The 14,314-nt window shown below is 46.7% G+C and overlaps 1 protein-coding gene across 1 annotated transcript in view; it reads left to right on the plus strand.

Moving 5' to 3' along the window:
- KIAA0319 (KIAA0319 ortholog) overlaps positions 1–14,068 on the plus strand; it is a 993,525-nt gene extending 979,457 nt beyond the window's left edge. The window contains exon 21 of the mRNA XM_086965138.1: positions 10,025–14,068. Within this exon, the coding sequence (XP_086821264.1) occupies positions 10,025–10,200 (176 nt within the window). The 3' untranslated portion in view covers positions 10,201–14,068. The remainder of the gene's footprint in view (positions 1–10,024) is intronic.
- Positions 14,069–14,314: the final 246 nt, after the last annotated feature.

Consider the following 14,314-nt stretch of genomic DNA (forward strand, 5'->3'; position numbering starts at 1 on the left):
ATCTTTGAATGCTGTTTTCTTGGCTTTTCGGATCAGTTGGTGGTGAGTACGGATGGCGCTTTTGAAGGCGTCCTTGTTGCTGGTGGATGGGTCTTTTTTCCAGGTCTTCTCAAGGGAGCGGCACAGTTTCTTGGACTTCTTGAGGTCGTCGTTGAACCATGAGGCCTTTTTGATGCCAGGTTTGTGTTGACGTTTTTTCAGTGGTGCTAAGTTGTCGGCGGTGTTGGATAACCAAAGGGTGAGGTTGGAGGCGGCTTCGTTGGCGTTAGAAGAGAGGGCTGGGGAGGTTTGAAGGAGCGATGTGGAGATCTGTTCTGTGGTGATTTTGTTCCAGTTTCTTTGTAGAGTTGGTTGAAGGTGGATGGTGGGTTTCGGCTTGTTGTAGGTGAAATGAACGCAGCTGTGGTCAGTCCAGAGGAGATCCGTAGTGTGGCTGAAGGAGACATGGTTGCTGGAGGTGAAGATGGGGTCAAGTGTGTGACCTGCGATGTGGGTGGGGGAAGTGACCAGTTGTTTAAGTCCGAGGTTGGCGAGGTTGTCCAAGAGGGTGGCGGTGTTGCGGTCGTTGCTCTTTTCAAGGTGGAAGTTGAGGTCTCCCAGAAGGATGTAGTCTTTGGAGGGGAGCGCGTGTGGAGTGATGAAGTCCGTGATGTCTTCACTGAATTTTGCGCGCGGTCCTGGTGGTCTGTAGAGGAGAGTGCCTCTGAGTGTGGTCTTGGGGTCGATGTGGATCTGGAAGTGAAGGTGTTCGGAGTTGGCGAGGTTGGCGTCCGAGCTGGTTGAGATGCGGATAGTTTTCTTATGGACGATGGCGATTCCACCTCCTGTATGGTCAGTGCGGTCCTTGCGTGTGATCTTATAGTCGTCAGGGATAGCGATGGCGATGTCAGGGGCGGAGGAAGCGTTCATCCAAGTTTCCGTTAGGAAGGCGACGTCTGGAGAGATGGTGTCTAGTAGGTTCCAAAGGTCAATGGCGTGCCTGTGGACCGAGCGGGTGTTGAGAAGGATGCATTCTAGGTGGTTGGGGTCGGGAATCTGTGTTGTGGTCGTAGCGGAGATGTTGTCGGTGCCGCTAAATTCGCAGGAGGGGCAGGAGAACGGTCCATGGGTGCGACCAGGAGCGGCTTGGAAGCAGTTTGGGGCGCGACCGGGGTTAAGGGCTAGGAGGGTGGTGGCATCGTAGGTGATGCGAGGGGGCTGGGGAGCGCGAGGGGCAAGGGGTCTGGCGCTGGGCGCGGTCCAGGCGCGGACGGGCGTAGACGGGCTTACCTTTGGCGCACCTTCGGCGCGGAATGGGCGCGGTCGCTGCGCGTGGACGCTGCGCGCGGGAACTGCTGTCATATATGGATGGTGGAGGGGGAGGGGCGAGGGCGTCTCAGCTGGGAGGCGGGTCGGGCACACGAGGAGGATGATAAACAAACAAAATGGAGGCGGGGGGAGGAGCAGGTCGGAGCACTCTAGGCAAATGCGCAAACAAAGTTACAATCAGCCAAAATGAGTTACTATAGCGCTAAAAAGGCGAAGCGCTGCACGAGGCACACAGCAGCTGAAAGCAATTCAATAATCACAGAGAAATTAAATTTAAAATCAGTCAAATCGGATCAATCTAGCGCTAATAAAGCAGAGCGCTACACGAGGCACACAGCAGCTGAAAGCAGATCAAGAATCACAGGGATAATAGCAGAGCAGCGCTACGATGCCAGCTTGAGGTCAGGGGCACAGGGAGCGACCACTCTATCCGTGAGGAGGAGCGAGTCACAGCGTTTGTAGCGGAGCAGCGCTGTATAAAGCTCGTGGGAGGGCGTCTCAGCTGGGAGGCGGGTCGGGCACACGAGGAGGATGATAAACAAACAAAATGGAGGCGGGGGGAGGAGCAGGTCGGAGCGCTCTAGGCAAATGCGCAAACAAAGTTACAATCAGCCAAAATGAGTTACTATAGCGCTAAAAAGGCGAAGCGCTGCACGAGGCACACAGCAGCTGAAAGCAATTCAATAATCACAGAGAAATTAAATTTAAAATCAGTCAAATCGGATCAATCTAGCGCTAATAAAGCAGAGCGCTACACGAGGCACACAGCAGCTGAAAGCAGATCAAGAATCACAGGGATAATAGCAGAGCAGCGCTACGATACCAGCTTGAGGTCAGGGGCACAGGGAGCGACCACTCTATCCGTGAGGAGGAGCGAGTTCGCCCCCTTGCTGCCGCGACACTAGACGTCAATAGACGTGATGTCCAGACGGGCCGAGAGCGGTGACGCCGGCGCACGTAAACGTGCAGCACTTTTGTTTTGGTCCGTTATGTTAAGTTGTTTCAGGCCTCCTCCGAGGGCTGCCGCAGTAGGAATGAGTTGGCAAAAACCAGGTCGGCGTAAGGCCTGGATTGCTCCCGAGTCCTTGCAGTTTGTAGACATTAATCCTCCTGATTATAGAGCAGAGGCGAGGCTGCAGAGCTGTGTTACACAGCGCAACCAGATTGGTGTCACCCCATGTGAGGGTGTCACCCGGTGCGGGCCGCACCCCCCGCACCTCCCTAGTGACGCCACTGTTTCTGCGGAAGCTGAAGCCTCGTGGCTTGACTCTTGCCACCCCATCAGTGCCGTTCCACAGTAAGGAAGCTAGGTACAACACCGGCAACCACAGCATAACCTCCCCTGCAGCAGTAAGGCACCAATGCATCAACTCCTCTGCCTGGCAGTAAGGAACCAACACCGCACCTCCCATGCAAGAGTAAGGAACTGACATTGCACCAACCTCCGCAATGCCTCACCTCCTCTATGTTTTGCATCGTCTTTGTTGTTCACAACACATCCAAGGTACTGTACTGGGGTCTGCCCGACTTCGTAACCGTCCCTCGCTCCATCGATGTTGCACTGACTTTGTGGAGTCATCGGCTGCTACCATATAGTCCTGGTTGGTGCAATTTTTGATTTATAAGAGCTAGATTTTATTTAATCTTTTAAATGTGATGTTTTGATTTGTGTATGTTGTTTTTTTGTTGTTTTAGGCTTGTTTGATTCAGATAAGTATTGGCTATTTTTCTAAACTGGTGTGGAGACCTTTTGTAGTGTTTTCACTGTGTTACTGCATGTGTGTGTGCGCACATATACTTTACACTTTGCCTCTTAGATAAGCTTGACTGCTCAGTGCCATACTACCGAAGGGGTGAGCAGGGGATATCTTAGATGTGCAATTTACCCTGACTAGAGTGATAGCCAACCAGAAGCCCCATCCTTTAGCCTCTTTTATTTTAATCTGGAATATTTTATTTTATGTTATAGTGATCCTACTTTGGACCAGATTTAGAGTTTGGCAGACAGGTTACTCCATCACTGACATTCCTGTTTTAGAGCTGCAAAAAGAGTCTTACAGATCAAAACAATTTCTATAAGAAAGTATATTCCAAATTATATTTCATGAATCCTCATTCTAATATACATGAAACATGCTATATTGGAAGTGTTGATACAGAATGCAGCCAGTTAAGAAGTGCATTAGCGGATCAAATGCTGGGTCTAAAATAGGGATACAGTAGTTTACTATTGTGATTCTCACACTAGGGCAAAACTACCCAGAACAATGAAATTAGCAGATACATCACTTTATCAGGACACTTACAGCGTGCCCAATATCCTTAGGGTCGCTTTGTGGTAGTCTTTCATTGTTACTTTAGTATAGAGGTATTTTAAGCCAATTTTTAAACATGCAATGACTGGTAAAATGTCTTCTTAGTCAGAGAGTGAGCTCTTATTAAAGATTGGTTGTCCTTGTTGGTTTTCATCGCACAGCGGTGAACCTGATCTTTTTCAATCAACAAAGTGATCAGAGAGATTGTTAATTCAAGCAAACCAATGAAGGTTTTAGTGAAGAGGTGGCTGACCAACAGAGCCATGGATTACTAACAGTGCTTTACCAAAAGGTCGATATCCCTAAATTCTTTGCCAACTACTATATAATTTACAAATCTCAATCTTTGTAATATAATTCAGGGTGTTATTAATTTAGTTCCGACTCAGACAAAAACTGCCAGCCCATATTCCGTCACTTACTTTTTCAGGTCGAGCGCGTGCAGTATTCTGTAAAGCAGGGAAGCTTCATGTAAGCTCCACCTACTCTCCGCCCATCTTTTTCATTGGCTTTTGTCTTTAATGCTGCCTTCCAATTGGTTTTAGGCTTGCTAGTCCCTCCTTAAGACGGCTATATCATTTGTGTCCTTCCATGGATACTGGCCCCCTTACTTAGCCTGTTGGTCAGCACTACTTTCTTCCCGTGCCCCCCTCCCACAGTCCGGCCTTCTTGCGTGCTTGTTTTAGTTAGGAAATTGTATAGTATGTATAGTATGAGCTCTGACAACAAGGTCTCAAGCATTACGTGTTGTCTTCTTTATTAACCCAGCTCGAAGGCGGCGCAGACTCTGTTCATATAGAACACGGTGCAGCCTTGTCGCCATGTAAGGGTCAGGCAAATGCGAATTGAAACATTTCCTTGTACGGAAACATTGTTTAAACTCCAACAAAACGTGCTGTTAGTACCTCTACTCTGACCAGTCTGGCATAGGCATTTGCTCTACAATTCCAGCCAGAGCAGTTACCTCGCTAAAGTCTTGCGCCTATAGGTTAATGAGCTCAGCGCGTGCCCAGGCCCTCTGCTAGCATTTAGTGTGTAGTGTGTGTGTCAGGAGCGCGCACGCTGCCGCCGTGCACTCTACGTCCTGTAGGGCACTCTGTACGTAGTGTGCCAGTGCGGCACCTGGTGCCGTGTGGGCGGATCGTTGCTGTCCTCACCTCTGGCTGGGGGTTGAGCGCAGAGGCTCCCCTAGAGCAGGGTCTGCGGCAGCAGCTGCAGCTTGGGGATGAAGATGGCGGACGCAAAGCAGAAGTGCAACGAGCAGCTCAAGCGCTGGAACAGCTCGGAGACAGACCAGAAGTCGCCAGTGGTTAGGCGCAAGACGACCAGGGTCAAGTTTGACAATGGCTCTGTCTTCCTGGCTGCATGCTCCAGCGGTGACAGCGAGGAGGTGTTCAAGCTGCTGACTCGAGGGGCAGACATAATTTATGCGAACGTGGACAGACTGACCGCCCTGCACCAGGTGTGTACCAGTTGTAGGCTCAGTGTATTAATGCCAAGGGCCTCAACTACTATGAAGATGAACATGTGTACTGCTTGCGCAGTTAGCTGTTGGAGAGCGAAGTATAGAGCGTTGCTATCGCAGAAATGTGCTGAACATACATGGGACCAGCCAAACTGACTGATCAAAAACGGGGCAAGCATCGACAAACTCAATGGGTCTTGCCATTCTAACCGATGGCTATGGTGTTTACCCATTCTGAACAGCTTTGGCGATGCACTGTAAGGTTTTTGTTTTACGTTAGCCACCCTGCAAGCTAGCTTTTTGGTTACCGATCCAAGTTTGTTTGGAAACTAAAAGAAGGAAAAGCTTGCTAGAGGGAAACGGATGCAATTGAGGATTGGGTAATGTGCGAGTAACACGGGTTGGAAGGCGAAAGCAACGGCTTGAACCTCCAAGTAACAGCAGGAGGGATGGGGGAACACTCCAGACAGCGCAAGAGATAATGTTGAGAAATAGACAGTGGAGTGGTGCACAGGCCAGTGCATAAGGGTGGGCTATGGAGCTAAGGGAGGAGAGACATGCATACTGGAAACGGCAAAAAAAATGCCCCTCATGGAGTTCAGCTTAAAAAGCAAGCAGTGGAAGCAGAAATACCAGCCAAAGTGATGGTACAGAGGCAGTTTTCAACGGGAGGGGCAGCCCAGTATTGACGTGCTAGGGCACTCAAGAAGCGGGCAAATGAGTGACAACGAAAGCCAACCAATGGTAAGCAGTCAGTGGGCTCCAATACACTCTATGCTTTTGGTACTCCACAATAAGTCCTGCTCAAACCTGTGTAGGCTCGACATAAAAGGAGGGTTTAAACGGGAACCATTGTCTGACTGGGAGCCAGTGCTGGTACTTCAGATGAGAGGCACAAGATCATGCAGGATATTTGCTCTGGACCAACTGTAGCTGATTGACCAGGTAGGAGGGCTGTCCCAGGTACATTTACTTCCAATAATCCAGTCCTCTCTGTTATGGCCCACTCACTATGAAATGATTCGACACGGTTACGAGAAAACTCTCGCAGTAAATATCTATGGAGCAACCTAAGTATTTTTTTTAATAGTTAATAACCATTGTCACTTTACACAGTTTTAATTGGGATTTTCACTTGATTTTCAGCGAAGCTAAATGTTCCTTATCTTTTGAAAGTAGGACATTTAAGCTGAAGTGCTGCTAAGGGACAGAGACGAGATGGTTTGTTTTTGCCTAAAACATTTTGGAAGACAGGATGCAGTGCAGAGTATTTTAGATTTACTATTATCTCTCATTGTAGTTATGTTTTATAAGAAACATTCAAATTAATGCACTGTGGTACCATAATTCCAAACATTTCTTAAAGTGTAGAACACAAAAAATATGAGCAATGTGTTAAGAATGAGCTAGCCAATAAAATTGAAAAATGGCAGAAAACTTATTTTTGCAGCGTTTCATCAGTACATGAATTTGAGCGCTTTGAGTGTTTTAACTTGTTGACTTTTACCTTCAGATTTCTCAGTAGACATTTATTAAACCTGGCATCTTTGGCGTGGTTTCCCCCTATCTTTTTACCTCTACCTCCTGTATTTGTGATGCTGTGCTGGATTTCGTTTTTGCTGGTTTAGATGCTTTGGACACTCTGCCACTGCTGATCAGTGCCAGAGTGTAAGTGCTCCCTAGGTAAAGTGTTATCATGATTGGATATACAGGATTATCATATTTGTATCACCACGAAGTCCCTAGTAAAGTGCACTGGGTGTGCCAGGGCTGGTGATGACAAATGCTACTAGTGGGCCTGCAGCACTGATTGTGCCACCTACACGAGTAGCCCTAAAATGGTGTCTCGGGCCTGCCACTGCAGTGCCTGTGTGCAGTCTAGGAACTGCCATGTCCTCCTGGTCAGTGTCCCCACTGACCAGGCCTAACCCTTTTCTTTTTGTGCACATTGGTCACCCCTATGGAAGGCCCAAGGTACCCCCATGGGCAGGGTGCAGTATATGTAAAAGGTAGAGCATGTACTAGTGCAGGTGAAATGCTCTGGTAGGGAATTACAGCCATTTTCGTTTTTCACTATTGTAAGGCTATCTTGCTCCATAGATTAACATGGGGGATGCTGGCTACAGTGGCTTCCAGCATTTCTTCCCATAGGAACAAGATAGGACATAAGTATCTAGTATCCCTGAACTCAGAATTGAATAACACATCTTTTAGGAAAGGTTGTTTTTAAATCCCGTGTTTGAGAACAGCACTTTTAAAAAGTTGCTGTTCTCTTGTCTGACCCTTCTGTGTGCCTTGGCCTGTTTGTGTATTGACTGTCTGGTTTGAGAGTGACAGGGGCTGGGGATTCCCCAGGAGGCTGGCTGAGTCAGCCCTAGGCTGAATGACTGCATTTGCAACCTGAGTGGTGGGAGGAGTTAGCACCTGGGCCTGAATAGGTCTGTGCCTGCCTGCCACAATGCTGGCTCCACCTCCTGCTGGGCGGCTGACGACCCTGCCCCTCACTCTGAAAGGAAAGGAGAAGCCAGGAAAACAAAGTACTCAAGAAACACCCAGAATTGGTTCAGACCGGGCTCAGGGCCCACATGCACAAAGAGAACAAAGACTTTTAGGGGTATAAGTACAGGACCCCTGACAACAGAAAATTAGATCATCCTGGAATCAAGAAGGAACCTCTGCCAAGGAGAAAGCTGAATCTGAAGAAGGAAGACTGTCCTGCTGTTGCTCTGCTGGACTGACCTGTTGCTTTGCTGCCAAAGAGAGGGGAAGGACTTAGCTGTGGTGCTGTGTCCCCTGTCTTGAAGGAATCTTCAAGGGCCTGAGAAGAGCTGGCTCCCTGTTCTGAAGTCCCAGGAACAAAAGGACTTCACCCCCAGCTTCCCTGAACTCTGCTGAGAGAGTTCTGTCCTTCCTAGAGTGCTTGATCCAGTTGTGGGGCCCCTGGAAGTTGTACCTGTGCTGGGAATCTTGAAACTAAGCTTGAGAGACTTTTGCAATTGAAAAGTGTCGCATCGCTCGCTTGCGGAGCGCATCCCCGACAGTGCGAGAAATTTCCCGCCGCAACGAAGGTCGAGATCGTCGCAGCGCCTGACGCCGCTGCCAGAGCCGTCACATCCTTCGTTTGCGGGACGCACCAGACCGGTGCGGGAAAGTCGAACATCGCTGCGAGTGTCGTCGCAGAGCCTGTCATCGGTGGGTGAGATCGCCGCACCGCTTGCTTGCGGGCCGCATCACGTCGCTGCGAGCATCGTCGCAGAACCATCCCATTTAGGAGCTGCGAGAGAGAGGATCACCGCTGGACCGCGCATCGTCGCCCCGGAGATCGTCGCAGCCCCTACGAGATCGTCGCATCATGCCTTTGCGAGAACAAACTTCCTACGGAACCTACGCACCGGAATCCATACAAGTGGCCTTCCTCCCCATACAGACCGGATTCGTCGCAACACGCCCGCTGCTGCAGCGAGGCTGTCGCATTGCCTCCCCAGGGTCTCAGGAGCAATGCATTGCTTGTTTTCCACCGCACCAGCTTCTGCTTTTGGAACTTTGTCGCAACTAAAAGGTACTGTGAGTAAACGTGATGCAACTGTGAACTTTTCACGCATCTGTGGATTATTTTATCACAACCTAAAGAACTTTTATTACAACCTTAAGAACTCTTTGGAAACCATATTCTTGAACTGTGTATGTTGGATTTTTGTCGTTTTGGTCCTGTGTAGTTTAGATTAAATACCTTTATTTTCCTAAACTGTTGTGGAGTCAGTTTGTGGTGTTTTCACTGTGTTACAGTGAGTGTTGGTACAAATACTTTACACATTGCCTCTGGTTAGCCTAGACTGCTCGTGCCAAGCTACCTAGAGGGTGAGCAGGGGTTATCCCAGAGGGTTTCCTCCTTACTCTGACTAGAAGCAAGGGTCCCTATTTAGACCTCTGCCAACTAGAGACCCCCAGTTCTAACAACATTCAAGTACATATATTGACTCGCTAGAAAGAAGTATAGGTCAGGAGGGTTTTTCCTTAAATTGTTTTGTTACCAATTTCTCTGCGACCCATCTATTTTACACATAGAGTACCCCCTTTTTTCCTCGAGCCTAGACTGCGCCTGCGCTGTCTGGAAGATCTGTTGTATGTACTTTGTGGGATCTGGAGATCAGCCCTAGGATTTGTCTGTCTCCGCCTTTGCTTAGGGACATAAAATACCAGAATTGCTTTCTGATTGTTCAACTGCCTGTAATTAACGGTCTTGATAGAAAAAGACCAGTAGAGGTTAGTAAAATTCCAGAATTGCTTTCCACTTACGGACTTTTTTAAAAACTTTTTCTGGCAACTGCCTCTATTTAACTTTCGTGATAGAAAACGACCAGCGAGGTCAGTAAAATGACTTTAGCATTCCCTAGATTCCAGGCCATAGAAACTTGTATTCAACGAGCACCATTAAAAAATAATAATTTTTTTCAAATCTTGTTTTTTCAGTGATATGACCACTGAAGGGGCTGATTTTTATATTAAAAACTGAGCATTGGACCATACAATTTCCCGCTGATAGGCAGTATTTCTCTCCATGTGTTCCCATACCTGGCATGTTCCGCAGTTTGGTGCTTACTTTCCCTCCATGTTAAAGAACAGTAGATGTTTCACCACCCAGGCTAATGTGCTGCATAGCTAAATACATATAAGGTCCCAAAGGTGAGGCCGATTGCATTGCAAATGCTGGTTTGCCTTTAATGTGATTTTAGCTTCTGTCACCCTGGTCAAACAGCGTGGCTTATCGTCACCAAATTCTAGGTGAATTCACTCAAAGCACACTTTCTAGCAGAGCTTCAAAAAGGTGACAAAGCATGTGTCCAATTAGAGATTAGTTTGGCAAGTCCACTCAAAATGCCCCACTCCCCACACTGAATCGCCGAAAATATTTTAATTTGTGTTATCTTTTTTACAGGTATAAAGCACAGAAGCACAGAACACAACTCGAGCCTGATGGTTTCAGAATCTGAATTTGAAAGTGATCAAGATACTATCTTCAGCCGTGGGAAAATTGAGAGGGAGCCCCCTAAAAATGCAGTCAATGGCTCAGTCAAAAATGGCAGTGCGTTCAATTACAGCCCGACAGACTGATGAAAGAACTGGCAGCAAAATGGAGGTAGCCAGCGCTTGCCACAAAGCCACCAGGGGATATTTGCGCTGTTGACTTTTATTTCCAGAGTTGAAGGCTCTGCGCATGTGCTGGACCAAGGACTGCGGGCAACATGGTGGAAAAGTTTACAGGTGTACATGTTTCCTAGGTCTGAGTATTTCAAATCTGATCCTAAGACGAACAGTACTAGCCATCGAGCAGATGGCTTCTCCAAGTAACTTACAGTGCAAGATGTTTGTGCACATAAAGAACCCTGTTGTTCATACGAAGTTGTGCAATGCAGACAGACTCCAGTGTCGTACCTAATGCTGGTAAACAGAGCTGTGTTTATGGAAAAGCAGGGGAAAGAACTACCCGTTCTTTTGTTGGTATTATTGTCTGAAACACGGTCTTGAACATATTGTTTTCGGATTTTAAAAATGTGCTTGTTTTTGATGGATCTGTTTTTATTAACCCGTGCCCATATTTTTTTCTATTTCTTAACATGATACATACAGAATAGTATAATACACAGTTGAAAGTAGGCGGCTGAATTGGGATGACAGTATTTCTAAATTATACACTATGGGGCGATTTACTAAGACTTTAGGCCGTGTTTGCGTCACTAAAGCGACTCAAATCGACCCAAATCTATTTTTTTCCTATCTACTTTCCAGCGTTTAGCTCTGTAAATAGTGCTGATTTACATTACTTAGCGCCAAAGGGGGGACGACCCATGGGTGGAGCATGGGCATTCCCGTACAACCACCCAAGGTTTCAGGCGCTAAACCCTATTTACTTAATAAAGTATACTGGGTTTAGCAATGAAGGAGAAATGCTTTAATTTCGCTTTCCTTTTCCGACTTTGTACGTGTGCTGCACAAAGAGGGAAAATGGTTAAAGTCAGTCTATGTATAGTATTTTGTATTGAAGGATACCCTTGCACTACAAAACCTATCCTAGACACACAGAGACAACCTTGCACCATGGCGTAAAGGTGTCTCCGTGGCGCACAGTAGCTGATTTCAGCGCAAGGGAAATGTAGCACTCTCCTCCTCCTCCTCTCTTCTTTTTACGCAGTGCAGTATTTGCAGTATTTGCAGCTGTTGCACTATTCTGCATAAAATGGAAAATATTCCCCCAAGTGTTGATAAAGTACTTACTTTTGCGTTGGAGAGTAGTGCCAGAATTAATGCAAATGGCTCTACTTGCCTAAAGGCTGTTCCTTGTGGGTGGCACATGGCCATTCCTCTACCTCCACCAATGGTTTTTGACTCAAAGCCCCAACTACAAGATGGGGCTTTGTGGCAAAAAAATACTTCCTCCTTGAGGCAGGCGCTAGTAAAGGAAATTGTTTTAATTTCCCCTAATTGTACATATATTACAGGTGTGCTGTATTGTACAGCACACATCCAATGTGTGAAAAATGTGAATGTTACACTAAGCATGGTATTGTACTGGAAGGAGATCCTTCCATGCCAAAACCTATGCTAGACATGGTGCAAATGTTTCTGCATGGGAGTCTGTTCGAGCACCAGTACTGGGGAAGTGAGCAGCAGTGCAATGCTCTGTCCCCCTAGCACAATGCAGCACATCAACTTCTGTCTGCATTAAAATATGAGTCTCCGACATAGTATGTTGTTTTGAGTGTACTACCCTAGTGTACTTGTAGGTCATTACTATGTCATTTAACAGAGCACCAAATACAGTTTCCCAGTTCTGGTAGGACATGTCTGCCTTTGACCCCTAGATAAACTAATATAATGGTGTACAGCTATAACCACAGGTATTGCTTACTTCCTCACTTGCAGCAGACAGGATCCGGAATCTTTTCACTGCAATACTACTTCATGCTCCCATGTGGCACCGTTCCACCCTGGAAGCAATGGGGCAGAGCTGGACATCAACTCCTTTCTTTCCACGGCTTTAATCACAGATCCAGTGCTCCTCTTCCACTTTCTATGACCTTCTTGTGACTCCCAAAAAATAAATTCTAGCGTGCAGGGGAAGATTTCCCCCTAAACTACCGATTTCGAAACCAAGTTTGGACAGCTGGAAATGGATGTCAGTCATGGACTCCACAAGGTGGGCCAGAGACTTACTCAAATGTGTGCGATGAGTGTGTCGTTATGCATCTGAATAAGATTCAGGTCTTTAATTTCTTGTGAAAGTCAAGACCTGAGGAGGAGCTTTGATATGCAGGGGCAGGTCATTCTCACAGACAATGCTACCACCATGTGCTGCTAAAACATGCAGGGTGGGGTGAGGTCCTGGGCTCTGCACCCCTGGAGTTTGTTTGAGATTAAGGGCACTTCTTTGGTCATGAAACACCTGCTGGGTTCCACGAATGCCAGGGGGAACGAGCTAAGCCATCCGCATTCCGTGGTTGTGCAGGCCATCTTCAAGTAGTGGGGGGAATCCTGGGTAGATCTTTTTGCCACCGTCAAGAACATGCATTGTCCACCGATTAGCATGCTGGAGTTTCTGTAAACAGACTTCCAAAGTGACCCATTCTGGCTGGAATAGAACACTGGACTCCTGTATGCCGTCCCACCCCTGCCTCTCCTGTTCAGAGTTCTGAAAAGGCTCAAGAATGACTGGACAAAGTTATTTTAGTGGTTCCGGATTGGGTCAGTCGTTTTAGTGGTTCCGGATTGGGTCAGTCATTGTAGTGACTCCGGATTGGTCCAAGAGGTGTGGTACTCAGAGCTTCACGAGGCACTTCTGCCTTGACTACCAGGTCCAGAGAGATGGGCAAAACACCCGCTCAGTCATGCAAGTCTTCTTGGTCGGAGTACAATCCACAGACCCCCATCTTTCAGAGGTGCTGATTTGATATCTAGTCTACAGATGAGGAATTGGTGGTTAAAAATATCTAACAGAAGATAAAGTTACTTACCTTCTGTAACAGACTTTCTGGTGGATACTTTAACCGCAGATTCCACACTGCCCTCCCACCTCCAGCTTCTCCGGACCAGCCCCTTGATACCATCTAAAAAGGTTTGAAGATAAAAAGCTACACACTGGTACTAACAATTGTTTTATACTCTGCATCCGAAGGCTTAGAAAGACGCAAGCAAGAAATCCTCGTTGGCGCAGTGTGGCACTTATATGCGGCTCCACTCTGTCACTTCCGAGTGGTGTGGATATGCACAACATCACCTAGTGGTGTGCAAGAGTATTGCTGTGAAAAGCTTCCAAATCTAGCCTGGCGTGTGTAAAAATATTATAAAGGTGAGGAATCTGCAACTTGCTCAATTCAGGGGTAATGCAGCATACAGAGTGAGAATGGATGGATGGCATTCATAGAACTCCAGAGCAAATGAGAAGGCGGATTAACTGATGGGCTGTCACCTAGTCTGACTATTAGGGCTGGGGATTGAGCCTTCTCGCTCAATTGTTTTTCGAGAGGAGCTTCACTTGATTATAAATTACAGATGTACTTAACTGAGCCTCAGTCTGCAAATATGTCTATGTATTATCAGTTCATCTGCTGTGCCGTTCAGGTCACAAGTACAAATTTCAGCAAGGCTAATTCAAGGGTGCCAAGCTTCTTGGTCTAACACCTACTATTTCCACGAACAGAAAAGGTTGAGGTGTGGAATGAGTCCTGCTATAAAAAGCGCTATTAAAAAAAAAAAGTTCCAGTGAAAGACTATGATTGTTTATTTATTGCATTCTGCTCGATTCCATTGCTAGCCTTGTACAGGAGGCTTAACTTATACATCTGTGTCAGAAATAAAACCAATCCAGATGCAAAATTGAAGATTGTTTTCCTGAAATGTGTTCCCAGCTGCAAACAGCGTCAATGAAACAGTAGTGAAATTGTATCATCAAGAATGTATTCATCTTAATAAAAATTGGTTCTTATTTATTAATGTATTTGTTTATGGCATTTGTTTATAAACATGTATTTGTAACTACTGTTCTACAGCATTGGCATATTTTATGAATGTACAATTCATATTTCAATGTTCACTGCCGTTGAGCTGGTAGGCCCTTAATAGTGAAAAGCTTAATCTGAAGGGCTATGTACACTGTCCTTTTAGTAGAACAATCACTTTATCAGAATAAGCCCTCAAATGTGAAAGCATCATATTGGACAGGTGAGCCTCC

This window comes from Lissotriton vulgaris, chromosome 4_1, assembly GCF_964263255.1.
Source record: "Lissotriton vulgaris chromosome 4_1, aLisVul1.2, whole genome shotgun sequence".
Taxonomy (NCBI): Eukaryota; Metazoa; Chordata; class Amphibia; order Caudata; family Salamandridae; genus Lissotriton; species Lissotriton vulgaris.